Source organism: Glycine soja, chromosome 6, assembly GCF_004193775.1.
Source record: "Glycine soja cultivar W05 chromosome 6, ASM419377v2, whole genome shotgun sequence".
NCBI classification, from domain to species: domain Eukaryota; kingdom Viridiplantae; phylum Streptophyta; class Magnoliopsida; order Fabales; family Fabaceae; genus Glycine; species Glycine soja.
In genome coordinates this window covers 8,564,143-8,590,196 of record NC_041007.1, presented here as the reverse complement: position 1 = coordinate 8,590,196, position 26,054 = coordinate 8,564,143, and the positions used below count along the sequence as shown (strand labels likewise).

The following is a 26,054-nucleotide window of genomic DNA, read 5'->3' as shown; positions in this document are numbered from 1 at the left end:
TCATGGTTATTCCAAAGTTTTTCATTTGCGATTTTTCCAAATTGACCATAAGGTCAGCACGAAATGGCATGAAACTTGATGGTCCACTGTATGGAGAAGGTCAAAAACTAGATCATAGATGTCATTTACTGCAGGAAATTTTCGCCTCTATTTTGTGCCAAAAACCAGTTATCTTCCAGAATTGTTGAGTTTTAGGACAATCAACGAAAAGGTGCCTGTCATTTTCCACCAAACAAGAGCAATGAACACACTCGGATGAGCATTGGACACCTTTCCCGATTAACTTTTGTCTTGTAGGGAGACATCTTCTCAAGAAACCCCATAAAAAGTGTTATTTTTGGTGGAATATTGAGATTCCAAATCTTCATCCAGCTACCAGGCACTTGGAGGTGAGTTTTTTTTTTTTTTTTTTTAAAAATTTAGGATAAGATAGGTGAAGGAAGAGAACCTCAACTAGGTTGAGGCCCTCTCAGCACCCCCACATCAATCACTCCCCAAATATCATAAAAGAAAAGAAAAGAAACAAAACATGATGAGGGACTAGGCCAAAACCAGTGAAGCTAACAAAATCTATAGGCAAGAAGGGAAATTTTATTCCTAAAGAAGTCATGCCTAACAAAATGGGGGATAGAATCCCACCAAGAGTAAGTGTTGCGGGATGGGGCACCAAAATTAGTCAACTTGTCCGCATAAGAATTACCTCCTTTAAAAATATGAGGAAAAATCAAAACTATATTTTTACAAAAAAAACTTGCAATTTAACCATCTTCTGTGCAACCGCCAAAGAACAAGAGAGGGGTTGTGAAAGGCTTGAATAACCATAGATGAGTCACATTCAATCCATAGATTAGTACATCCCTTAAGAGAAGCAACTTCTAAGGCAAAAATGACAGCCAACACCTCAGTAAAAAAAGCATTCTACACCCCAATATAAGAAGATAGACACCCCAGAAAACCCCCCAAATGGTCACGAAAAATAGCTCCCAAACCAGCATATATTATCATCAGTATTGCACTTGGAGGTGAGCATATATTATCAATAATGGAATTCATAATATTATGGTATGCACTTTTCACATTGTCATCCTCCAGAACATTATATAAAGGCATTTGTTGAATTGCAGTTGCTTCCTCTTCGCTAAAAAACGCATCAATGAGATCCCTTTGCCATTCTTGTGATCACCAACAGTTAAATAATTTGGACCTGAAAAAGATGAAGGCATGATAGAAGAATTGGCATTATCTATCATCCAAGGTTGATTGCAAATGTTAACAGAATTTCCATTTCCCAATCTCCATCTCAAGCCTTGATTTACCATCACTTGTAAAGCATGAATACTACGCCAAACAAAACTTGGATTATTTCCTCACTGGGCATCCAAAAAATTCCCTGATGGAAAGTATTTAGCTTTGAATACTTTAGTAACTATAATATCATGGTTGGTCATTAATCTCCAACCTTGCTTTCCTAGCATGGTAAGATTAATAGCATAGAGATGTCTAAAAGCCATACCTCTAGATTCTTTCCTCATGGTCAGCTTTTCCTAGTTCATCGAATGGATTCCTTTCCCTGTCTGTTTGCTACTTCCCCACCAGAAATAGTTCATCATTTTTCTCAAGCTCACCCTGCAAGGTAATTGGCAATAAAAACACACTCATGCAGTATGTAGGGATAGATTGTGCCATTGTTATGATGAGAACTTCTTTTCCAGCTTTTCTGAGAAACTTGGTGGACCAGTGGTTGATTTTAGTCCATAGCTTGCCTTTTAGAAACCCAAAAATGGCTTTTTTCCTTCTTCCAATAATGGATGGCAGCTCTAAGTACTTTAATGTTCCAATTGTTTGTGATACTCCAAGCAGTGTGGCAATATTAATTGCTCCTGGATGTGTTGAAGTTGAAAAATATCTCTGATTTCTGATAGTTAATGTGTTGACCAAATGCTTTACCATTGATCTCCATAATGTTTTTTAGAGTAATTGTTTCTCTTTCCTCCGTCCTGCAAAATAAAAAATAATCATCAACAGATGTGTGAGGAGAGGAGCTCCTCTACACACCTTCACGCCATATATATCACCCCTCCTGTCATGATCTTTTAAGAGAGAAGAGAGGTCTTTTGTACATAATGTGAAAAGGAAAGGGGACAGGGAATCTCCTTGTCTTAAGCCTCTTCTTGGAGAAATTTATCCTTTAGAGCCACCATTTATATTGACAAAGTATAGAAAGGGGACAGTGTGAAGATGGAGATAAATCCAACCAAGCCATTTTTCATCAAATTCCATCTTTTTCATAACATTCAGGAGGTAATTCCAATCCACTTTATCAAAAGTTTTACCGATGTCAATTTTTAAGGCCACCTCACCAAAATTTACCGATGCCAATTTTTAAGGCCACCTCACCAATTTTCCCTTTCTGCTTACTTTTTATATGTTGAATTATTTCAAATGGTAAGAGGACCTTATCAAGTATAGAACGGTTCTCTACAAAAAGTTGACTGATGTTGGGATATACATTTAGGAAGGATTTTTTTGAGACAGTTAGCTAGGATTTTGAAATAATTTTGTACAGAATATTACAAAGAGAGATGGGTCTAAAACCTTTCGTACAAATTGAGTTTTTTTTTTTTAATTTTTGGGATAAGAACAGTGGTTGTTGCATTTACCTCATGAGGAAGAACATAGTTTTTTGAGCCAAGATATACTCGAATGAAAGACTTCATGACCACAAAGATGCTATTTTTTTTATAAAAAAGTTGGATTGAGTCCATCTGGACCTAGAGCCTTGTCTGAATTCATCTAAAAATGAGCTTCTTTAAATTCTTCCATAGTAAAAGATGCCAACTGTGAGTCATTTCATAGTGGAGAATGCAAGGAGAAATATTATTGATAATAGGCATGGAAGCATTACAGTTATTCTCAACTTGGTACAAATTTATAAAATAAGAAATAGCAACATCAGAAATTTCTTTATGGCTAAAAACAACAACTCCATCTTGATTGGAGAGAGATAGATTTTATTTCAATTTTTCCTTGAACTTGCAGCTGAGTGGAAAAATTTGGAGTTGATATCTCCATCCTTCAACCAATAAACTTTTGCTCTCTGACGCCAATATGTTTCCTCTGCGACAATCAGCGTATTAAGCTTCTCTTGCTTTTCCTAAAATTCAGCAGCAACATGAGGATTCATTGATTGGCGGATTAATTCCAGCTAGTGTCTAACAACATCAATCTGGTCATGGTATTTCTTACTTAAGCTTCTGCCCTATTTGTCCATTTCATCGATCCGTCCAACAATGAATTTTGGATATAACATTTTTAGTTAAAGATTTTGCCCATCAAACATGAACAATCTCGTCTAAATCAGGTTCCATGGGCCTAGTGTTCTCAAATTTAATTCTTCTTTTAAAAATGCATTTCTTTGAGGCATCAAGTTTAAACAATATAGGTGAGTGATCAGATTTTGATTATTTCGAATGTGAGAAAAGATCAATCCACTCAATGATTGCAAGCCCTCTATCAAGTTTCTCTACAACAACATCATATTTCCCCTTCTTCTAGCCCAAGCATACCGATAACCTCTCCCTTCTTTTTGGTCTTATAAATTTTAAAACTTTCATTTTGATTTTTTTAATTGTGAAATTTGACTTAGTGAAGTAATTAAAATTGTGTTTTGATGTTGTTCATAGGGTGACTTTTGCATTTTTTTTATAATATTTCTGATGTTTTATGGTTAAAAATTAGTTAAGTTTGATAGTCTTTATATGTAAATGAATCTACTGGTATTAGTTTTATATCTTGAATCGATTGAAAAAGACTTAAAAAAGCTATCTCAAAACGAAAAAAAAAAACATCTTTTGCTCTTTAATTGTTTAATGATGGTCAATTTTTGCATTCTCCTGCATATGAGATTATTTTGTACAAACAATAACATCATTCGCATTGTCTTTGTGTTAGTGAATGTGGCAGTACAACTTTCACCACTTGAATCAATTTAAAAAGACTTGAATATGGTGTATAAAAATTGTAAAAATTAGTTTTTATACTTAGTAACCTCCTTTTAGATTTAGCAATGAATGATTTTATTGTTTAACAATAAAAAGAAAATCACACCTCAAATTCATAAAAAGAAAATAGACTATTTTAAAAAATATTATTAGGCAAAAAAATTAAATACTATCAATAAAAAGTGCAAGTAAATATTTATATTCTAAAATATTAATAAATGATAAAACCAAACAATATATAACATTAATAGTTGTAACAAACTTATAATTTTATAATTTAATTATAATATAATTTGCCTAATTAAAAATATTTTTAATATTTTTTTAAATAACAAAATAAATAAATAAATGAAGGAGAAACCATTAAGAATTCGGTTATGGGAAAATCGAATTCTCAACGTGTGTGAATTTTTTTTCTTCTGAAAAAAATAAGTGAATTTGGTGGAAGGACAACCGAATTCACACTGCAAAAAAAAAATAAAAAAAATGGACATATCCGTGTACTTAACGCCCGGGAGTATTGAGGAACATAATTTGAAGAAAAAAAAGGTGACAGAGAGATAAAAATGTCTTTCATCAACAGCTCTAATTTATTTTTATTTTTCTCTTCTTATAAAATAAGTCTATCATATTTATATTGTTTTCCTTTTTTTCTTTTCTCTTTCTTGGTGTCTCATAGCACAATAGATGTTCAATTCATCAAACATTTTCCTTTCAATTATATGGCAACAATGAAACTTTAACAAAGGTAAGGGATTACTAGTTAGCTAGGACTATACAATGGCTCACAAAATGGTTTTTTTCCTGCGGGTTTTATGAGAGATTATTTTTTGGTGAATTGGATTTTAATTATGAAAGATGATGGCTCAGCAAATAAACAACTAGAGACAGTGGTAGTAGCAACAAGTTGACATGCAGAAACAAACTATAATTTCCTTCAAAGATATAGTGATGGGAAATAAGGATATGTCAGTCTGTAAATTAAGCAAATTAAGGATGACCTCTTCAAATAGAATGTTTGCATAATTAAATGAGGATGCATGGTAATCCTCTAAAGCCAATGGTGCAAGTTACTGATTCAGTTTTTCAAGGCCTTTGCACTCCAAGGCAAGTTACTGATTCAATTTTTCAAGGCCTTTGCAATCCAAGGCAAGATGCACTTGTTAAACTTCTTGGGAAGAATATTGGTTTTCATACTATGCGGGACAAAGTTTTGATTATTTAATTTATGGTCAAATTTGACAATGAAGTTGATAGTCTCAAAGTGACGGATGAAGGACTGTGGATGATGATCTTTGATCATTATCTCATGGTGCAAGTTTGGGAGCCAGGTTTTCTCTCTGACAACAAAATTTGATAAAACTAGGGTATGGATTTTGTTCCCTGGATTGAATTGGTACTATTATTATACAAAATATTGCACCAACGGATAACAAAATACAAGAGACAATGACAATCCATACTGTCAAACTAGTTCCCTAAGACACTCCAACAGATTATTGCACCAATTGACAAAAACATCAGACCACCGCGTATGGACCCCTTATGCATAAACCAGATCCAAGTCCAGTTCCGAAAATTTGAGTCAGTCCCAAGAAACACAGCTTTATTCCTCGGCAATCACAAACAACAGCAAGTGCAATGCCAGAACATAAACCAAAACTTGCTGATACTTTTGCCCTAAAGTAAACCCTCGTGCTGCATGTAGTGCTGTCTTACTTGAGAAGGTTGTACAACAGTACTAAACACCAACCACTTGTACACATAACACCAAACCTTCTGCTTCTTGTATTCTTTTTTATGCGTGTTTTAAATATACGATTTTCCTAGTCTGTATTCCTTTTCTTAGTGAAATTCCAATCAATTGTGTTAGAAAGATGTGGACCAAATAAGCATTATGGCATGTTTGAATCAATTTATGAAATGAGTAAAGCCACTTTTTATTTAAAAAAATGTAGATGTTATCTAGACAGATCTACATAAGAAGTCAAATGTTGGACCAAATAGGGATTAAAGCATGTTTGGATCAATTTATGAAATGAGTAAAATCACTTTTTACTTATTAAAAAATATTCTAGTTATAGTATCTCTTTATTTCTAGAAAGACGAGTTAAAGAAGTCAAAGGCGGAGCAAAGAAGCATTAATTAATTATAGCATGTTTGGATCAATTCTGTAAAAATAATATAAAAAAAAGACATGTTTGCGTCAATTTTTGAAATAAGTAAAATCAATTCTTATTAAAAAAAAGTTAGAAGTTACAATAAGTGGAATTTTTATTCCCATAGTTTCTAGAGATATGTGTATAAGAAGTCAAACACAGAACCATCAAATATTATTATATTTTTGTTAGGTTCAAGAGATAATGAGTATTTTTTAATCCCACTTAATCATAAACTAATTCCTTTTATATTATATGGTTATCGTTGATTTAATTTTTTTTCACATAAAAATCAAATACGAATTATTACATTAAATAAATTATTTTTAATCATATCAACATAATAAAGTGTTACACTACTATACAAACTCTTTATGTTACATGTTTGAATAATTTATGACAAAAAGAGTAAAAAATAATTATTATTTATAACTCTTTTCATGTATAAGTTATAATGTTACCTTCGTTTCAAAATAAGTGTTATATTAGAAAAAAAATTATTTCAAAATAAGTATAACATTTGGCTTCTAATGCAAATTAATTGTTCTTTTCCATTCGTAACTCTAATAAATATTATTTTAATTTTTGAATCTAATATTAATACTACTTTTTTTTTCTATCTATTTAATAAGGTTAGTTTTATAAAATTATCATTTCTTTTTATTTATTTTTTAACTTTTATTAATCTATGTAAAATAATCTAAAATGACACGTACTTAATTTGAAAAGGAGGGAGTATCTCTTTATTTCTAAATATATGTGTGCATTCATAAGAAATCAAAATGTGGGATCATGTGATCATAATAGTTAATTAGAGCAAATTATACTCACTTTTTGTTGAGTTTAGGACTTATGTCTTATTATACTCGCCTTCCCTATTTATTTTCACCCTGTATTAATCTCTCCTAATTTTCCATCATCTATTACACTTGGGACCCCTAACCTCCAAACACCATAAAAAATGTGTTAACCGAAGCTAACTTGTGCCCGGCATATATTCTTCCTTGGAAACCATCCTCAAACCTTTGATGCATCTTGGGCCCCTGCAGAATAAAATTCACTTGCTTTATGATCAAAATTTTCTTCAAATGCTATTTAGAATTCAACTGCAAAGGTTCAAGTTGATGTTTATTACCCATCTAACACATTGACAATGGAGAAGCTACTTTTTTCAAGTTTATCACAAGATCCACAAATATTATATATGTTGCAACAATACTTGATGCAGCTGCATTCTCAACAATACAAATTTCCATAAATTATCAAAGAAGATAGAAAACTCCACAGCTTCAGGATCCAAAACATGACAAAAGAAAACAAAAATCCAACATTTAAAAATTGCTTATCAGAATCTTCACCCGATCAAAAATTAAAATCTCATCAATGGTAATTCCCCAAAAATTCAATAAAAAAACTTATGAGACAACAAAGCTACACCCAACTCATTCGCACATACTCCCTTCTCCAACGCATCGGGTCCTTCGAGTGAGATCAAACTCCACACACTGAGACGATTCAGATTCGATAGATCTGGGTCGCAATTCGAGTAAGGCTGGGATGTGGAAAATGGCAAGGGAGAAGGCGGGCTTGATGGAGTGCGACTAGGATGTGGAGAGGTGGAGGTCGCATGTCGCTGAATGTCGTCGTCACAAGTGATGGAGAAATGATGTCATGGAGAGACGGTTTTCCATATTCGACAGATCTAGATCGCAGACAAAGTCTATCTCACACTACCTATCATCATTGAGATTTTGCAACCCTCTCTCTATTTCCTCTATTTTTGGCATAATTATTGTTAATTATAACACCCCTAATTGTTGTTGCTGTTTCTATAGTTCTTACAGTATGATACTTTACAGGGTAATATTCTTCAACATGTGCTGTTACTTTTAATATCAATTACTCTTCTTACAAATTAATATAAGAGTTTTTAACGATTTTATTATGACTCATTTTTTCGAAAAACATCTCATAAGATTACACATCTCATTATTATTTTAAGTCAAACACATTTATCTATTGAATTTTTAAGTAATAAACTATTAAAAAATAAATACACCTTTTATCAATTAATTCTTTTGAGTTATCATGTATAATTATATTTGTTTAATTTATTGATTATTTTTATTCAAGTGTGTGGGTGTTACATTAGTGGGTTAAATGAAGAGTGTTATTTCAACCTTTCACTACAAAAATAAACATGGTTAGTTAGCATTGACACGGGTGCAAAAGAAAAGTATTTTGAAAAAAAATGTGAGTATAATAAGTCATAAATTCATGAGAGATAAGTGTAATTTTCTGTAGTTATATTAATTAAATGTTTTATATTTTTTCTTTTTCTCTAACTTTATAATGGCCTCAAATTGTGTTTTTGTGAAAGAAATAAAAATTCCCCTCTCCTTGTTGAGGCGATATTATTTTCATTTTATGCCGATATGAATCTTCAGTAAAGAATTAGTTTTACAAATTATTTTGATTCTCAAAATTGATTTTACCGAGAGTAGAGTTAATTCTAAGAATATAAAATAATAACTTTTAATGAAAATAAACTTAATTTTGGATATGGAATTAATTAAATTTTAAAAATTGTATTTATATTTTCTTTTAAAAAAATATTTATATTACAAGCATTTTATTATTCAAATAAAAATATTGTTTTGAAATATTAATTAATTCTTAGTAATAATTTTTTAAAAAAGCAATTCATTCAGTATTAATTTTTTATGTTATTAAAATCTGAAAAAATTGAAGTGTGCCAGTTGTCGCACATGCACTAGCCCTGGCAAAGATGTTTTGCCCATCCATATTGTTTCTTATCATGTCAAGTATGCAAATTAATATTATTTATATATTCTTTTAACTATATTTTAATAAGAGAAATGCTTTCAAATGCATTTCCTAACTATTATTTTCTTTTTATACTCCCTTTCTTATTGGGTGAAACACGAGTTTTATACTAAATATGTATGTCATATTTCCATTTTAAATCCTGTCTCCAAATTAACGAGGCTCACATGAAGTTCAATTAATATTAGAGAATACTGCTAGATAACACATTCATATATATAAAAGAAATGTTTGTTTATATGTTTGTCCATTTACATGAATTGTTCAGGTTGTGGGACGAATAATGGAAAGACAGAAACAAGCCAAAACCATTGTGCCTACGTCTCATGAGGAATTCTCGATCTCCTCTACTCCTGAAAGCACTGCAGCGCCCACTCTTGTTCCTAATCCGCTGACCCTGTCACTATCAAACTCTTCAACTTCACTGATTAGTGGAACACAATCAAGTCACCCTTTTTTATCCCCGGTAAATTAATTATTTACTATAAATTTATATATACCACTTTGAAATGACAACCTAAACATACAATTATTGATTATATCTTCTTTTTTTGTGAGAAATTAATGATTATATCTTGTATCTTATGATGCTTCTTAAGTATATATATATATATATGCCACTTGAGTTCACAAGTGATCATTTTTTCTTTAATACATAATTTAATTAGGACGGATTGGCGTTGGAAGGAGTTGTTTCATCTACTCAAGGACAAGATATGACACAAACAGGTCACTTCAATCAATTTATCGACATGCAAAATGAAATTTCTTTTGCGTAAGTTTATCCTGTCAATTTAACTATGAATTATCATGCGTTTTATATATTATCATATAATGTTAATGCAGTATTTATTTTTTACTTGCTAATCTTGAGTATATATATTCTGCATTCCTATGTTGTAGGCTTCAAGGTACCAAACAATCCACACTTGGCACCAAACACAACCCAAACCCAAACAATCCACACTTTGTACCAAACACAATAGAAAACAACAATTTCAATGGTGTCAATCCAGCATTGTTTAACCCAAACCCCGTGAGTATTATTGAAGAAACATGTTCCACAACTAAAGTTAATTAATTGCATTGCATATATATGCTTTGCTTTTTGTGCATCTTAAATTGCCATATTTGTTGTCAATATCTTAACTTTGTATGCAGGTACATGCAAGGTCAGGGATTGAAATAGGAAATCCAATTGAAAAATTTGTAACCCCCCAAAGACCTACATTATTTCTTCCTCACAGTAGTCATATCAGTAAATCTCATGTTGCATGGAATTCAAGGTGACATTTGACATTTTTACTACAAATATTTAATATTTATCCAGTTATTCATCTCCATAAAAATTTTTACCCAAAATACAACAAAATTGTTGCTCTCACATATGGACCCATCTCTCGGTGTGAGACTCACAATTTTGTATTGTAGTAGTATCTAATAAATTGCTGGCCTCTATAGTAAAACTTCATTAATTATTTCAATTTTCTTTTAAAGCAAATATTAATTATTTAAACTTGGAATTAAATGTCTTTAGAAGTTACATGTGATCGTAATTATGACACTCATGAATTTGAATTTTTAACGGTAGGCCCAAAAACCACCAATTCTTTGCTCTTCATTTCTATGGTGCGCAATACTCATCCAACTACACGCAGTACACAACAAAATTGTTGATCTCACACATGGGTCCATCTTTATGTCTGTGACTCACAATTTTGTATCGTAGTAGTATCTAATAAATTGTTGGCCTTTACGGTGAAACTTCATTGATTATTTCAACTTTCTTTTTAAGCACACATTAATTATTTTAACTTAGAATTAAATATCTTTAGATGTTACATGTGCTCACAATGACGTTTGTTTGAGTTTGAATTTTTAATCATAGGCCTGAAAACCACCAATTCTCTAATTCTGATTTCTATGGTGCACGATACGCAACCAACTACACACAGTATGATTCCATTCCTCTGCTTCTTATTGCGATTACTTGATTAACTAGTTAACAACAAAATGCATGAACTATTTATTTTTATTCAGGTCGCCCCAACCATTCAATACTATGCAGAATCAACAAGTAGGCCATGCCTCTGGAATGCAGCAGATGTTTGATTTACAATCTCAAAATCCTATGAGGTCTGTCTACTCAATGTATAGTATATATATATATGCTACGTATCTAGACAATATTTCGTCTTATTTTGTAGAAACTTGCTTTTAAAGAAAATTTACTATGTATAATGTTATTATAATGGTCAAAATAACTGCTTACAAAATCAGCATAAAATAATAAGCATGTGTTATTTTTTGTATAAGGTTGGAACCATACTCAAATCTTGAGCCTGTTGTTGCAACAATGCCCCCAAATCCTGCTCAACAAGGTTATAGATCCGTGCTGGCTGATCCTGCAGCTCCTTCTGCATCCATACTTGCGACAACAAGAAATTCCTTTGGACACAGATCTTCAATGCCTCCTATGTATGAAATATTTGGCCTTAATTTTCCACTTTGCTTACTTGTTTTAAAAATTTTGTCATTTAAAGATTTATATATAAGTTTATATATATATATATATATATATATATATATACACACACACACATTAAAAGCCATAAGTTTAGAAAAAAATAATTACATTTGATTAATTTAACTTGATATTTTATTATGTTACATCTTGATTTATATTATAGAGATGTCAAAAGACTTATAGAGAAGTAAAAAACATAATTGAGGAGGGATGACTCCTTTCAATAACTATTTATGTGTGGTAATTTTATCTGTCAAAAAATTGAATTAAAAGTTTTAATTTATTGAATAATACAAGTTTATAATTCAATTTATTAAATAAATTAAATTTGATGTAAAATATATTTGAGTCTAAGTAATAGTCGACTCCAGATTACATCACTAGATGTGCTTGATTTATTTAAAATTTAATGTATATTATTGTTGAGTTCATATTAAAATATTACAAGATTGAATTAATAAAATTTAATATATATACATATAGTTTTTGAAGGGAATAGCTTCCAAAAAAAAAAGTTACTCATAAAGTAACTCCATCTCTTTTTTTTATATAATTAATCTGTCATATAAACAATCTATAACAACTTTTAAAAAATTGCAATTATTTTAAAATGAAGAACTATATCCATTATCAAACATGATATTATATTTTTTATGTTAACAAGATTATCTTATTGCAGGTATCCCCCGTTGTATGAAAACCAAGATCATCATCATCCCCAACTCATGATGCCTAATGGTCTTGGACAGCAAAGTGGTGCCTCTTTGCAACAGTGGTGAGCAACCTTTATAGCAATAACTTTTAACACTCTCGCCTAAAACTATATAGAAAGATGCTATGGCATTTTTTTATCAACTGCATAAGCGGTTCATTAATTTCTGTATGATAATTAACAATTGTAAAATTTTGAAATAAAGGTCCCAGGGATTGCCGAATCAGAATAGTGAATATAATCAAATGATGAACACTCATAATCTACAACGGGAGAGTAACACAAGTTCGCAGGCAAGTCAATCAAGGATTCTGGGCCACTCAAGTAATGGAACAATTGAAGGAACAAGTTCCCAAGTTTTTAGCACCAGGGAGGCTGAGATTGCACCCGTTTCAAGGTATCAATTTTTTTCATTTGGTTAATGTGATAATAAGTGATGTAATGCAAAAATAGAAATAAGAATGCAGTGAAAACGAGAATTAAGAAAAAAAGAAGTATATATTTATAAAATTCCTTAAAAGAAGTATATAATTAAACACAATTTAATGATAAGAGATAGTAAAAAGTAGTATTGTGAAAATTTATATAAATATTATAGTTCGTTATATTTTTATTAGAAAAGAACACTAGGAAAAGACACAGAAGAAATAGAACTACAAATATGATAAGAAATACGACATATTAATAACTATAAGGTCCTTTTATTTATAGTGATTTTTGTATATACCAGATTCATCACTCTTACAAAATGGAAAATAATACCAAGTATCATAATTTCAAATATATATTTGGTGTTATTATTTACGTGGTTGAATATATATGTGTGCATAGGGCTCAACCTTCGGAGGCTATTCGCAGAATTCTGGATATGAACCCCACCAGACTAGTTACGCATGCTCCTACTAACAACATGCAAATTGGAAGGGTAAAATCCAAAACCTTTTTATCTTTTTATTTAAGGCAACAATGACAAAAATGTATAATAACGACTGAGTTATAACATATGTAAAGCTCTATATGTATTGTTGCCAACAGTGTACACATAATTATGATCTAGGAAACCAATTGTTGTCACTGAGAGAGGTAAAATCCACATCATCATTCGTTCATAATCGCAAGACATAAGTATAGAAGTTCCCTCAATCAAGATGTTCTCTTTTATGTGTGCATGTGCATATAGAATTTATATTTTCCCTGAAAGATTACCATTCTCGGAAATAACTAAACATAGGAAAATGGATGTTACACACAGATACGTTATGAACCGCCACGTCGTGGTCGTCCCCGAAAACGACGTGATGATGAAGAAGAGTCATCTTCTCAAAGTGGAAAGGTAAGTGTTTTACTCCGTCATGCAAAGAGTAAAATACTATTTTAATTCTTGAAAATGTAATGTAATATTACGTTAGTCTAAAAAATTAATGAGTCTGAAATTAGTCTTTGAAAGTGTAACATACTCTCATGGTATTATACGTACACTTTCAGGAATTAATTAAAATAATGGTAGTTTACTCATCATGCCAGCATGAATAATTATGATCTAGGAAACCATTTGTTGTCACTGAGAGAAGTAAAATCCATATCATCATTCACTCATAATCTCAAGACATAAGTATAGAAGTCTCCTCAATCAAGATGATCTCCTTTTATGTGTGCATGTGCATAGAATTTTTTTTCCTGAAAGATTATCATTCTTGTAAATAACTAAACATGGGAAAATGAATGTTGCACACAGAAACGTTCTGAACCACCACGTCGTGGTCGTCCCCGAAAACAACGTGATGATGCAACTGAATCATTTTCTCAACGTGGAAAGGTAAGTGTTTTACTCAGTCATACCAAGAGTAAATCATTATTTTAATTCTTGAAAATATAATGCAATGTTACCTTAGTCTAAAAAATTAATGAATTTGAAATTAGTCTTTCAAAGTATAACGTACTGTCACGGTATTATACACTTTCAGGAACTAATTAAAATAATGGTAGTTTACTCATCATGCAAGCATGAATATGTTGTTTTTGTTTAATCGTCATAAAGTATGAACTAAGAATGAAATGATGAGATTCTTCTTCTTGGTTTGTTTTGAGTAGTCGCGGAAGGTTTCTTCTAAAGCTCAAAAGGCTGAAACAACCTATGCATCTCAACAAATACCACAACAGACTCCTGACAGTGTAATGAATACAGATCAAAATGCCATACTCACAAACACTGTCTATGACATGGAATTTGAGACGAAGGGTATTCCTCCACCACCACCACCACCAGGTAATTACAATTCTCTAAACCATGCACACACTTTTTTTAATTAAATAAAAGTTGCTAATATGCAGAGATTTAACTGTCAGTAATTAGTTGTCTTGTTATTTAGCAATATTCTAATAACCTACTGTTAGTTTTCATCATCATAGAGAAATTATAATGCAAGCCAGTGTTACATAGTTTGAGCTAAGAAAATCTTTAGAATTTATGACAAATGGCTATTTTCTTCGTGCAGAGAACTAATGTGCCTAGCCTGCTCTAATGAAGTGTCAAGTGCCCGGAATGCTCAAGAGCAGTTAAATTGGATTATGTTAATTCTTATCTTTTTTAAAAACTCATTATTGTTAGACATTTCTCAAAGAATAGAAACAAAGACTATAGCTTTCAGTTTAATGTTATTTGCATGTCAATGTTGTTTTCGTGTATACCAATTTTGCAATGCAGTGTTGGTTAGATTTATAATTGGCTGCGCTATTAATGTTTTTGGGGCCACCAGGCAAGCTAAACCCTAAACTATCATTACTTCTTCAAAATAGGAATAATCTCCCCCGATGCATGTCTGGTTTTCATCATTCTTTGCTATTTTTTTCTTCTTCTCTTGATCCGAGAGATAAAAAAAGATGATTAGCAAAAATGCATGTTGATGAGTTGTTTAGTTTAAGAAAATATTTATTTTTGTTTTTTTTTAAATATTTGTACTGTTATATTTAGAGGTTTTAGAAAACATGTTTATTTAGTGCCCTATTTCTATTTTTAAAAATTGAGATATCATTGAAACTTCCTTTGATTATTTTTCTTAGTTTGAAATTATAAAATATTTTTTATAAATAACAATATTATATTCTTACTTTCATCAATGAATATTTTATAAAAAGAAACATATTCATATTATATATAATATTTAATTCATTAAATTGTTAATTTATTTATTAAAAAAATCCTACGTAACAAGTGTTATTTGTTAATAAAGAAAACAATACAAGCATATCAATTAAAGAGGTTGATCCAGTGAATTATGCAATTACCTCCTCCATGCAGAATATACTTAGTTTAAAGTGTGTAAAGGTTGTGTGGAGACCTCTTCCTGAAGATTGGTTGAAATGGAACGTGGATGGGTCTGTGGTTCTCATAGGGTCTGTGGTCTCCTCCTAATGTAATTTAATGTATTAGAACATTAAATTATAAATTTTATATAAAAATTAATGACATAATTATTGAATATATTTTATTTTTTCTGATTGCTGCCCTCTCATCTCAGTCTAGGTCCGTCCCTGGTTCTCAATGGTTCGAAGGCTTCGTGTGGAGGGGTGTTGCGGAATTGCTTTGGTGCCTGGATTTCAGGCTTTCTTAGAAATATTGGAACCACTTACGTGCTTTCTGCTGAGTTGTGGGGTATTTTTTCTACATTAGATATCTCTTGGAGAGTGGGGCATAGGCGAGTCTTAGTTGAATGTGACTCTAAGGTGACGGCGAAACTCATGTCTAAGGGTTGCTTATCCTCCCATCCTTATAGCCCCCTGATTCATTCGATCCAGCGATTCTTCAGTAGAAGTTGGGTGCTGCGAGTTAACCACGTTTACAGGAAGAGAAATGCTGTTGCAGACTCGCTGGCAGCGTTGGCTCATTCAAAGCCTATTGGGTTGTTTTTACTTCAATCCCATCCCCCTCTTTGTTCTTCCCTTTTGTTAAAGGATCTGGTTGCTGGACCTATTGTTCGGGCTGTAGCTTTTGTGGCATTAGTGATGTGATCCTTATTAGGAGTTAATCGTTTGGTACAGGTTAAGGAATCAAATGACGTCACTTCTAAATATGAAAGATAAGTCAAGGTAAACATCAGAAGGATTCAACCTTAATAAGTTCGAGATTGGTTCAAAAAGAAACTCAAAGAAAACTACACACGTTCTTTAAATGTCAAAAGTCCCTTTTCTTTAAAATGAGTTGAATACATATGGTGTAGTAGAGGTGGAGTGGAAAATGCACCAATTTATTTAATTAAAATTACAAAAATAAAAAATATTTGATATGGACCTTCAAATTAGTTTAGACCTTTAACAGTCAAGATTCTTGGAAATGTTTTTGGGACTTCGTCTTTCTCCACTTAATCCTTGTCAAGTATGGTTATTATCATTTGTTGGAGGATGTCCTCTAATTAATTGATCCTATTTCTGATCATAAGTCTTTCTATTTCAACAGTTTTAAGATTCTCATCAATTAGTCCACATTGAATATAAAAAAAGGTGTTCTTACATTTAAGTTACAGATTGCATGTATTGATACTAACAATCTTATTCAGGCACACTATATACTTTCAAGTATATGGCAACATTGAAACTTTAAAAAGGTAAGGAACAACTAGTTAGGGTTATACAATGGCTCACGATCGATATGGTTTTTTCAGCTGGTTTTATGAGAGAGATTTTTTTTTTTTAATTTGGTGAATTGGATTTTATGAGAGATGGTGGCTCAAGAAATGAGCCACTAGATAGTGGCAGTAGCAACAAGTTGACATAGAGAAACAAACTATAATCTCCTTCAAAGATATAATATTGATGGGAAATAAGAATATGTAAGTCTGCAAATCGAAGGATGACCTCTTCAAAGAGAATGTTTGCAGAATTGAATATGAGGATGCTAAGCCTATGGTGCACGTTACTGTTTCAGGTTTTCAAGGCCTTTGCACTCCATGGCAAGATGCAATTTGTTGTTAAACTTCTTGGGAAGAATATTGGTTTTCATACTATGGGGGACAAACTCTAGGTTTTTTATATTATGGTCAAATTTGACAATGAAGTTGATCGTCTCAAAGTGACCGATGAAGGACTGTGGATGATCATTGATCATTATCTCAAGGAGTAAGTTTTTGGACGCTAGATTTTCTCTTTGAATACAAAAATTGATAAAATTATGGTATGGACTTGATTCCCTGGATTGAAAATTGGTACTGTATTAATATGAAAGCATTTTCATGGTTTTATCTTCAGTAATTGGGAAGTTCATAAAGCTTGATAGCGATATTTTAGATTCCTGAGGTCGTCGATTTGCTTTCTCGAGTATGTATTGAAGTTGATCTCAACAAACCTATAAAGGGAAAGTATGGATTAAAGGTTATTAGTATAAGGTTGTGTATGAAGGCCTTCCTTGTATTTGCACAAATTGTGGATGTTATGGTCATCTAGTCAATGACTACAAGTAGATTCAAGAGTTGTCTCAATTTTCACAAAATCCTAATGGACCTAATGCGCAAAGTTGCAATGTCTCCAAATTTTCACAATTATTTTCAGTTGGAACAAGAAAATAATCTATAATATATTCGCAGAAAAAATATAATTGTTTATAAAATATATAATCTTATAATAAAATAATTTATTTTTTCTTTTATCTCTTAAATTTTTTACATTCATTAAAAAAAATTATGAAAGTAACACCTATTTTTTATGGGAACAGTTTTTTTTAATAATTCTAAGTAAAAAAAAAAAACCTTTATGATTGCCCCCACTCTTGTCAACATGCATCCGCCACTGCCTTTCCCCTTTGATTCATTAATTGATCGGCAAACCATAAAAACATGTAGGAAAGCATAGAGAAAAAAGATGATCAATATTGTAAAAATAAAAGTTTTAAGGATTATATATATAATAAATATACAACACTTAATACATGGTTCACCTTAATCTGCGCCTTTTTTATTGCAAAACAAATGCTCTTGTTTTATTTATATTTGATTATTTGACTTTGGCATTCCTCCTGGCAAAATTGTCCATGCAAGGAGCTATTCCGCAAAACAACAATTTCCGTACAGGACACAATTCCACTAATAGTGGGAGGGCACAATGCCAAACATCGATCATTGCATTTTACGTAAGACAGTGTAATGCACAACTTTGTGGACCTATATATGCAATGGTGCAGTACATTATAGATAAGGCCCGTGAAGGTGAAATCATGGGTCAGGGAGTTTAGAAGATAGACATGCATCTACGGCTTCAGCAACAGTAAGGAAAACCCACTGCCTTCCGATTTTATCCACAAAATGTGCCACTTTGAGCTTGTGAATCACTAGCCACCTTGGGTTCACCATAGCCAACTGCAAAAACACATAGCAATAGCAAAACCGTTAGATTAGTTTTATAGGCTTGAGCAAACCACACCAACCATATAATTAGGTCCCAAAGACAAGAAATTAAGATTATCACAAGTTCATGGTCACAGTTAATCTCCACATGACATGAAATCAGTTTTTAATTTATGATTTCTTTTAATAAAACTCAATTACGTGTCAAATAAAGATTATTTGGAACCATGATAATCTCATATTATGTAATAGTTTCTCTCAAGATACATATTCGTGGCAGTATTCTCACTTGTACGCCACGCGAGAGCAACCTCTTGTGCAGTTCCTCCAGTATTAGAATCCCAGAAGTATCAACATTCATCAGGTCTATCAAAAGAGAACTGAGAAAGGGTCATTCATAAGGTTATATAATAAATTCCATGAAATGTTTAGCATTTATTAGTGTTATGAGTTCTGAGACTCACTGCTCATGTCTAAGATTACTGCTTGGACTCTTCCCTTAGCAAGCTCGTTTTCTTCTTCCGCGACCCATTTTAGTATTCTGGAACAATTGAATAATTTTAATTTCAAAGTTTGGTAATTAAATGTATAAAACTCTCCAAAAAATGTTGTAAATTGAAGTGCTTACCTTTCTCTAACAAAATTTGCATTTGCAAAGCAGAGTGAGCCAGAGCTTATGCGAATCACCAACATGCCTGGAGTGCTTGTGGCCATGGGATATTGACTAACATCACAGAAGGCTTCTGTTCTTGGAACTCTACCTAGAACTTCTATCCCAGGTCGAATTGATTGTATTAGTATCTTTGCAAATGAGATTGACACCTGCACAAACACACATCTCAGTCAGAGACACTAATAATAATCGATTCTATAGCTACTCTTCACTTTTTTTTACTTTAATTTGATTTAATAGGTAAAGTGAAATGACCACAACTAAAGAGAGCTTTAAGATAAATGATTGGTGGAGAAGTTTCAGATTTGAATTACTCTGAAAACTGAAAAGACACAACTCTTGGTAGATAGGGGACAATAAAAATTATTTGAGTTGAAAATGGATTTCCAGCAGTTGAAAAACATGTGCAGCTTGCTGATTTCACCTTTCTTCCATTAAAAACTAAATTAAAGGAGAGATCTATGCTACACCAATCAAAATTGGTAGTTGATTGGACTTTGTATAGATAAATTTCACGGTTTTCAATTAAAAAACTATGATGATTGTTAGAATTAAAGTAATGCTAATAAAAAATCTGAATTCAATGATACAAGCCATGCATGTGAGGCCAGATCTGTGGACCAGAGCCTATTCTTGAAGCCCGACAAGTAAGGGAGTTACCAAACAAGAAAACACAATTATCTAGGTCAAATTATTTGATGGATGGAACCCCACTAATAAGAGATGACAACACCAAGCCTTTCATCTATTCAGAAATCGTGTCAAAAACTCTATTCTACACTAGTTGCCAACCCAATTCATGTGTAACTATCAGCGTGAGGGAAGTTGGGTCCCTGCTCCCTTCTATTTTGTGGAAATTGTTAATCGTGTGAACCTTGGTTTCTGCTTGTATGATACGCGTTCACATTGCCTTATGATCGAACGTGTAAACTGATGTCATTTTAGTTTTTGAAAGAACGAAAATTCTGATTTAATCATTGAATGTGTAAAAAGTATGACAATTATAACTTCATGACAAATTGGTCATTGGATGTGTAAATTGTCATATTTTTTACACATTCAATGATTAAATTAGAATTTTCGTTCTTTCAAAGAGTTTTACATTGTTTATTAAAAAAATAAACCTGCTGATGAACAATACTGAATGAAAGAAGTCGACTGCTTACTGCAACAAGAAGACCAATTTCCACCGATTCAAACAAGACCCCCAAGAAAGCACCAATGCAGGCTAGAAAGTCAAATTTGTCAACCTTCCAAATATAGCAAGCTTCACTTATGTCAATTAATCCAGGAAGTGCAGAGAGGATGATAGAAGCAAGTATGGCCACTGGAGTGTAGTATAGAAGCCTTGTAAACAATTCAAGACACAAAAACACAGTAACTGCCATCACAATATTTGACACTGATGTTTGACATCCAGCACTGAAATTTACTGCAGTCCTTGAGAAAGAACCTGCCAGTGTTTAGCACAAACTATTAATAAATTTGATATATATACACTTTTGATTCTGCATAAAAATATTTCAGATTAATTACACAGTTATTAGCAACAGAAAAAAAAAGTTTCACCAGTTGCCACATAGCATGAAGAGAGCGATCCAGCAATGTTCATACATCCCATTGCTAGCATTTCCTTGTTGCCATCAAGATGGTATCCTTTAATAGAAGCAAAAGATCGACCAACTGCTATTGCTTCCTGAATTTGAAGTTCAGATATATTTCCATTAGTAAGACAGAGAAATTAATAGTTTGGAAAAAGAAATAACTATTTCCAAAAAAAAAAAAAAGAGCAAAGAAATTAACATACAGTAAGAGCAATAACGGCAGAGATCAATCCAATTTTTGCTGCTTGACCAACTTGTGGACCATGGAATTGTAACTGTTGAACTGAACTTGGATTCAAGCCTCCTTTGACATGCTTTATTATGTTAACCCCATTCTTATCAGCTTTTGATAAATACACAATTAAAGTTGATAATATAACTGATAGAAGAGGAGCAATAGCAGGCAACCAGAAAAGTTTTTTGTTTCTTCTGCCCTGAAAATAAATGGCATATACATTATCAGAATCTCAAATCAAACAGAGGAAGTGTAGCAGTGGTACGTGGATGCCAGAAATTTCATTACTTACAACAAATCGGGCAATTAAAAGGAAAATCAAGAATGAACACCCGATGACAAAATTCAGAGGGTACCACTGTCAATGGAAAAAACAAAGAATAATGTTAAATACTCAAATATCAACAGAAGTTACAGAACTTAAATAAATTGTTCCTTTTAAGAAATTATAATTTATCACCATCTTCATTAGAAATTTTTAACCATCAATAGAATGATTGTTTTCTGAGTTCAAACCCAAAACATAAATCATTTAGCAAGATCTACTCACTTTTTCTCCAGATGTGATTTGTTGGTGGAGCGACTTATAAACAGATTCCAATACAGATATTACATCAGTTTTGTTGGTAAAGTGAGTAATCCCCAGCAACCCCTTGAGCTGCTGAAGACCAATCATGATGGCTGCGCCTGCCATGAATCCAACAAGTGCAGCATGTGAAAGAAAATCCACAAGAAACCCCAACCTGCAGAATTTTAGTAGAATAAACTGATTACTTGATAAGGAAACCAACACATTTAAAAGAAAATCCACAAACAGATGAGGAAACTACCTGAAAATACCAAATGCAGCTTGAAAGATTCCAGCAAATAAGGTAACAGTAAAGACGACATTCCTGTAGGCATCAGGATCAACAGCAGGATCCACCACTTTGGGGACCAAAGAGGATAGCAGCAATGAAACTACAGCTACAGGCCCAATTGCAATTTCTCTTGAACTCCCCATCACAGCATAGATAAGTGGAGGAACAACACTGGTGTCTGAATACAATGAAGACCGATAAAAAAAATGAAGCATGATGCGTGATGCATCAGTATAGTAGTATATATAATAAATATGAGTATATATATAACTGAAGTCAGATACCTACATAGACCATATTGAGGATCAAGTTTTGCCAAATTAGCATATCCTATACTCTGCAACATCAGATAGAAATTAGAATGTACTGTAATGTAATGTAAATGTTCCACATCTGATATGCACTGCATGAAATTAGAAGCTAAAGTTAGTGAATATCTATACACCTGAGGTATGCTGAGGCTGGCAAGAGTTAAACCGGCTAGCAAATCTTCTTTGAATTTGGAGGCCTTGTAATTTGTGAACCATGTAAGGATTGGGAATAGACTCTCCAAGAATGAAACAGCATGTCCAAGGCAAGTTTTCTTCTTGGATGAAAAAAAGGACACAGTTTTCTTCAGTGGACTAAATAGCTTGTTCCTAAGAGGTGGTGGATTGGGAGGATTCAGCACCCAAATAGACCTCTCTATGTCACTAGTATCCTCAAGATGAAAGTGCTCTTGCTCGCTGACTCTCATACTGGGAGCTGAACTCATGATTGTTTGAAGTTTGAAGTGTTTGGTTGAACTCTGCTACTACTTGTACTAAATGTACATTAATGTAAGTTCAATATAGCATCTTATTATCTACACGACTATTGTTGACACGGGTCAATCTATTTGGATGATTGCGTAAAAAGGGTTGCAGCAAGCTCTCATAGAAGCCTCTGCAAGATGAGGCTGAGAGGGTTAGTTGTGGCACCACTTTGATTGGCTAATCTCAAAAGTTGGGAATGTCTAACGATTAGTACGAGTCCTCTTTCGACAAGACTATTCTCATTTATAATTCCCACGCCATTCTTTTCACCACTTTTCAGTCTTTTCTTGTCTATATCATGTTACATTTCTCATTTGCTATACGTTTTTTTAATTATTTTTTTTGGATGACATGGAAGGTGCTGTGAGATTTTTACCCATCCCCTTTTAGAGTCTGTATGAAACTTGATTGCGCTAATCCGCGAATCTACTCATCTACTGTGAGAGGAGAAGAAATAGAGTTGAACATTCCTGAATTTACAAAAGCAAATATGTTAAGAGTTAGTTTGGAATTCATTTAGACTACGTTAAATTGAGGTTTAGCGTTTCAATTCACCAAACTTGGAAAGAACCTAAGAATGGATTGATGTTTACTGATTTATAAATACATATTAGTCTTCCATTTAGAATGTTTTCCTATAAATACATGTGTAGATAGAATCTCTTAAGTAAGGTTTTTTTTTAAAAAAAATTACATATATTTTTTACTAAAGACAATCTTATTTGATTAGGATCACTATGATCAATAAAATTTTTGGTCCAACTATTATTTAACACCCACTAATAAGAGATGACAACACCAAGCCTTTCGTCCAACTATTATTTAACACCGAGTTGTATGCATCATTTTCTTTAAAAAAAATTAAAAAACAAAATTATAAAATTTAATTTAATAAATAAGTAATTTTAAAACCTATTAAAAATTATATAATATAATATTTATATTTTATAATATTTTAAATTAAAAAAACAAAAAGGAGAGAGAAAGTTTCAAGTAATGTATGAAAATTAAATTAAATTAAAAAAATAGAAGAGAATGTGTATTCACGAAAAAAAACCTTTATTGTCCAATGTTTAGGAAGAAAATAATAGTAAGCCGTAAGTAAAAAAGTATTAGATTTTTTAATTTGAGACGATTTTTAACCTTCACAAATTATATTTTAAAATTTAAATTTAAAAAAAAAAAAGACATAGGCTTCGTTACACCCAAATCCTATTCTGAATAAAAAATATCACACTACAAACTTTACATAAACAAAATATATATTTTAACCTATTCTTAATTACGATCAATTCAGTTAAGATCATACCTTGATGCATCAATTCAATTTAATTCAACTCATGGCAATGCAGCAAAACACTTCAATTGATATTACGTTGAGGGAAAGGCTGATTAGGTTGCAAAAACATGGATAATAGCGTAAACGTGTAAATGATTCGTCAAAGGTTGTGATAAAAAAAAAAATAGAAATTCACTTTTTATTTTAATCCATGTGTCAAATTTTATTGGTGGGAATAATTTGCAACACACAAGAGAGATTGATGATTTAAATCCGTGTCTATTGATCCTCGCACTTAGTATGTAACAAAAATTTGTGAGAAAGAACATAAATTTAGTTAGTATATTGTGTACCAATTTGAGATAGTTTTTAATTGACAAAAAAATAGTTTTACTAAATAAACACTATTATGAAACATCTTCTATAGCACTTTGAAGCGTCAGAAAATAAACAGATACAAAACATAATAAAATTAACGTCCTCTTCATTTAACGGCTACATTTGTTGATAGGGACCAAAAGTTGTAACTGACAAAATAAATTTAAAAATTTGACCAATTAAACTGTTATTTAGAAACTGAGAACTGAATTTTTTAAAAAAATATTGGTTAATCTTATAATATATGATCAAGGCAAAAGAAATCTACATTTATGTTTTACAATTTTTTTTTTTATAAATGAGATCCTTTCTCCTTTAGCATTTAGATACTAATTAACTAATTGAGGACAGCATAAATTGATTCACACACCAATTTAACCGTCATATTAATTGAAATGAATCGATCAATTTATATATATACAATCACGTGCTTTTTATGATTTTTTTTCAGTTTTATACTAATATTATCTTTAAATCTCTCATCGAACATTCGAACTTCCTTACCACGCAAATAGCCAAATAGGTGCTTTTAGGTATTGACAAAAAAAAAAGGTGTTCTTAGGAATATAACCAATCAACTAATAAAAAATTAAGGAATTATTCAATTCAGGATTAATTTTTCAACTGAAATTAAACACGTTGAAATTTAACGTGAAACCTAATATGCCCTTATAAAACTTGAACGGTTCGATTGAAATAAGATGATATCCTCAATCAGATCAAATTATAACTTCGAACCTCCACTATTTTTTAACAAAAAAATTGCTTAGCAAGAAAGTAAAATCAACTTATAAGTTGTGATGCAAATCTATTCTACTACTACTAGTTGCTAAATAAGGTGCATGTACATAACCAAAATATCTAGAAAACAATTAGATGAGGCACAGACACTTTATGCATGCTTGATTACCTAATTTATGATCCTGGTAAAGTGAACTAACGCGACTATGCGTGCTTGGAAAGTGATCCAAAATAAGCTTAAGCAAGAAAATTAAGACTTGGATGAAATTGAGTCATGTCAAGAGCATAAAGTACAGCAATGTGATGGCAAGTGTTAAGATATGGATATAGATTGTGAGCACAACAGTGGGAGTGGCAGTGCCACCACTTAAATTAGACAGTTTGGTATATGTATGGAGGAGGTTGAGAGGGAGAGCATAGTGGTATCTGCCATATTGGTCCCCTAGCCTTTGGTTCCTTCTGGTTTTAATTTCAATGGTCGTGAAAAGACGTATGAGCACCACCACCGCCCTATATTACTATGACTTTTAGAGCCCACCCACTAACTAGTATTATTCCTAGCATGTAGCATATCACCAACTCTTTATAATTTCAACCTTACCACAAACATTTAATTCTCTTTGTAGTAATCTTCCTCCTTGGCCCTTGCGGCTTCAAAGATCCATCCAATCCCTCTCATGATAATGTTTATGGGGGAATTTATCAATGTTGAAATCGATTGCGCGGCTGCTAAAAGCCTCATTTCTTTTTTTTGTCATTTCATTGGTTGCTTAAAACACGTAAAATATTTAAATTCATTTCATATAACAAAAAAATTGAAAGGATCGATGTAACGGTAGAATGATGTTCACATAGGTGAATAACGGAAAAATTTATATTTGATTTCTGCAAAAATAAAAAAAAATTAGGCCA

At 32.0% G+C, this 26,054-nt stretch overlaps 2 protein-coding genes across 3 annotated transcripts; one reads left to right on the top strand and one right to left on the bottom strand.

Moving 5' to 3' along the window:
- The first annotated feature begins 9,283 nt into the window (after positions 1-9,283).
- LOC114414113 lies at positions 9,284-15,078 on the top strand. Its single transcript, XM_028378461.1, has 14 exons — positions 9,284-9,473; positions 9,676-9,782; positions 9,911-10,043; positions 10,169-10,293; positions 10,896-10,961; positions 11,048-11,143; positions 11,324-11,485; positions 12,214-12,309; positions 12,452-12,643; positions 13,078-13,171; positions 13,499-13,579; positions 13,982-14,062; positions 14,338-14,512; positions 14,742-15,078. The coding sequence occupies exons 1-14, from the start codon at positions 9,291-9,293 to the stop codon at positions 14,747-14,749; spliced, it is 1,599 nt and encodes a 532-aa protein (XP_028234262.1). The 5' UTR covers positions 9,284-9,290; the 3' UTR covers positions 14,750-15,078.
- A 3,089-nt stretch (positions 15,079-18,167) lies between these two features.
- Positions 18,168-22,967, bottom strand: LOC114415350 (low affinity sulfate transporter 3-like). 2 transcript variants are annotated; one of them, XM_028379984.1, is made up of 12 exons: positions 22,396-22,963; positions 22,239-22,287; positions 21,921-22,128; positions 21,641-21,833; positions 21,383-21,448; positions 21,059-21,289; positions 20,821-20,947; positions 20,418-20,704; positions 19,207-19,400; positions 19,043-19,119; positions 18,868-18,944; positions 18,168-18,590 (listed from the first exon to the last, which is right to left on the bottom strand). In XM_028379984.1, exons 1-12 carry the CDS (start codon positions 22,702-22,704, stop codon positions 18,447-18,449), a joined length of 1,962 nt encoding a protein of 653 aa, XP_028235785.1. In that variant the 5' UTR covers positions 22,705-22,963; the 3' UTR covers positions 18,168-18,446. The 2 variants fall into 2 exon arrangements, with proteins under 2 accessions (XP_028235785.1, XP_028235787.1); XM_028379986.1 differs by lacking the exon at positions 18,168-18,590 and having other exon boundaries at positions 18,870-18,958; positions 22,396-22,967.
- Between the last annotated feature and the right edge of the window lie 3,087 nt (positions 22,968-26,054).

Bases quoted from the DNA above. Each gene is read 5' to 3' on its own strand.
- LOC114414113 (XM_028378461.1), top strand. From the start codon at position 9,291: ATGGAAAGACAGAAACAAGCCAAAACCATTGTGCCTACGTCTCATGAG. The intron at 9,474-9,675 runs GTAAATTAATTA...TAATTTAATTAG, and splicing joins GTCACCCTTTTTTATCCCCG to GACGGATTGGCGTTGGAAGG. The intron at 10,294-10,895 runs GTGACATTTGAC...TTTTAATCATAG, and splicing joins CATGTTGCATGGAATTCAAG to GCCTGAAAACCACCAATTCT.
- LOC114415350 (XM_028379984.1), bottom strand. From the start codon at position 22,704: ATGAGTTCAGCTCCCAGTATGAGAGTCAGCGAGCAAGAGCACTTTCAT. The intron at 18,945-19,042 runs GTGAGTCTCAGA...CTCTTTTGATAG, and splicing joins AGTAATCTTAGACATGAGCA to ACCTGATGAATGTTGATACT. The intron at 18,591-18,867 runs GTGAGAATACTG...GTGTTTTTGCAG, and splicing joins TGCTCTCGCGTGGCGTACAA to TTGGCTATGGTGAACCCAAG.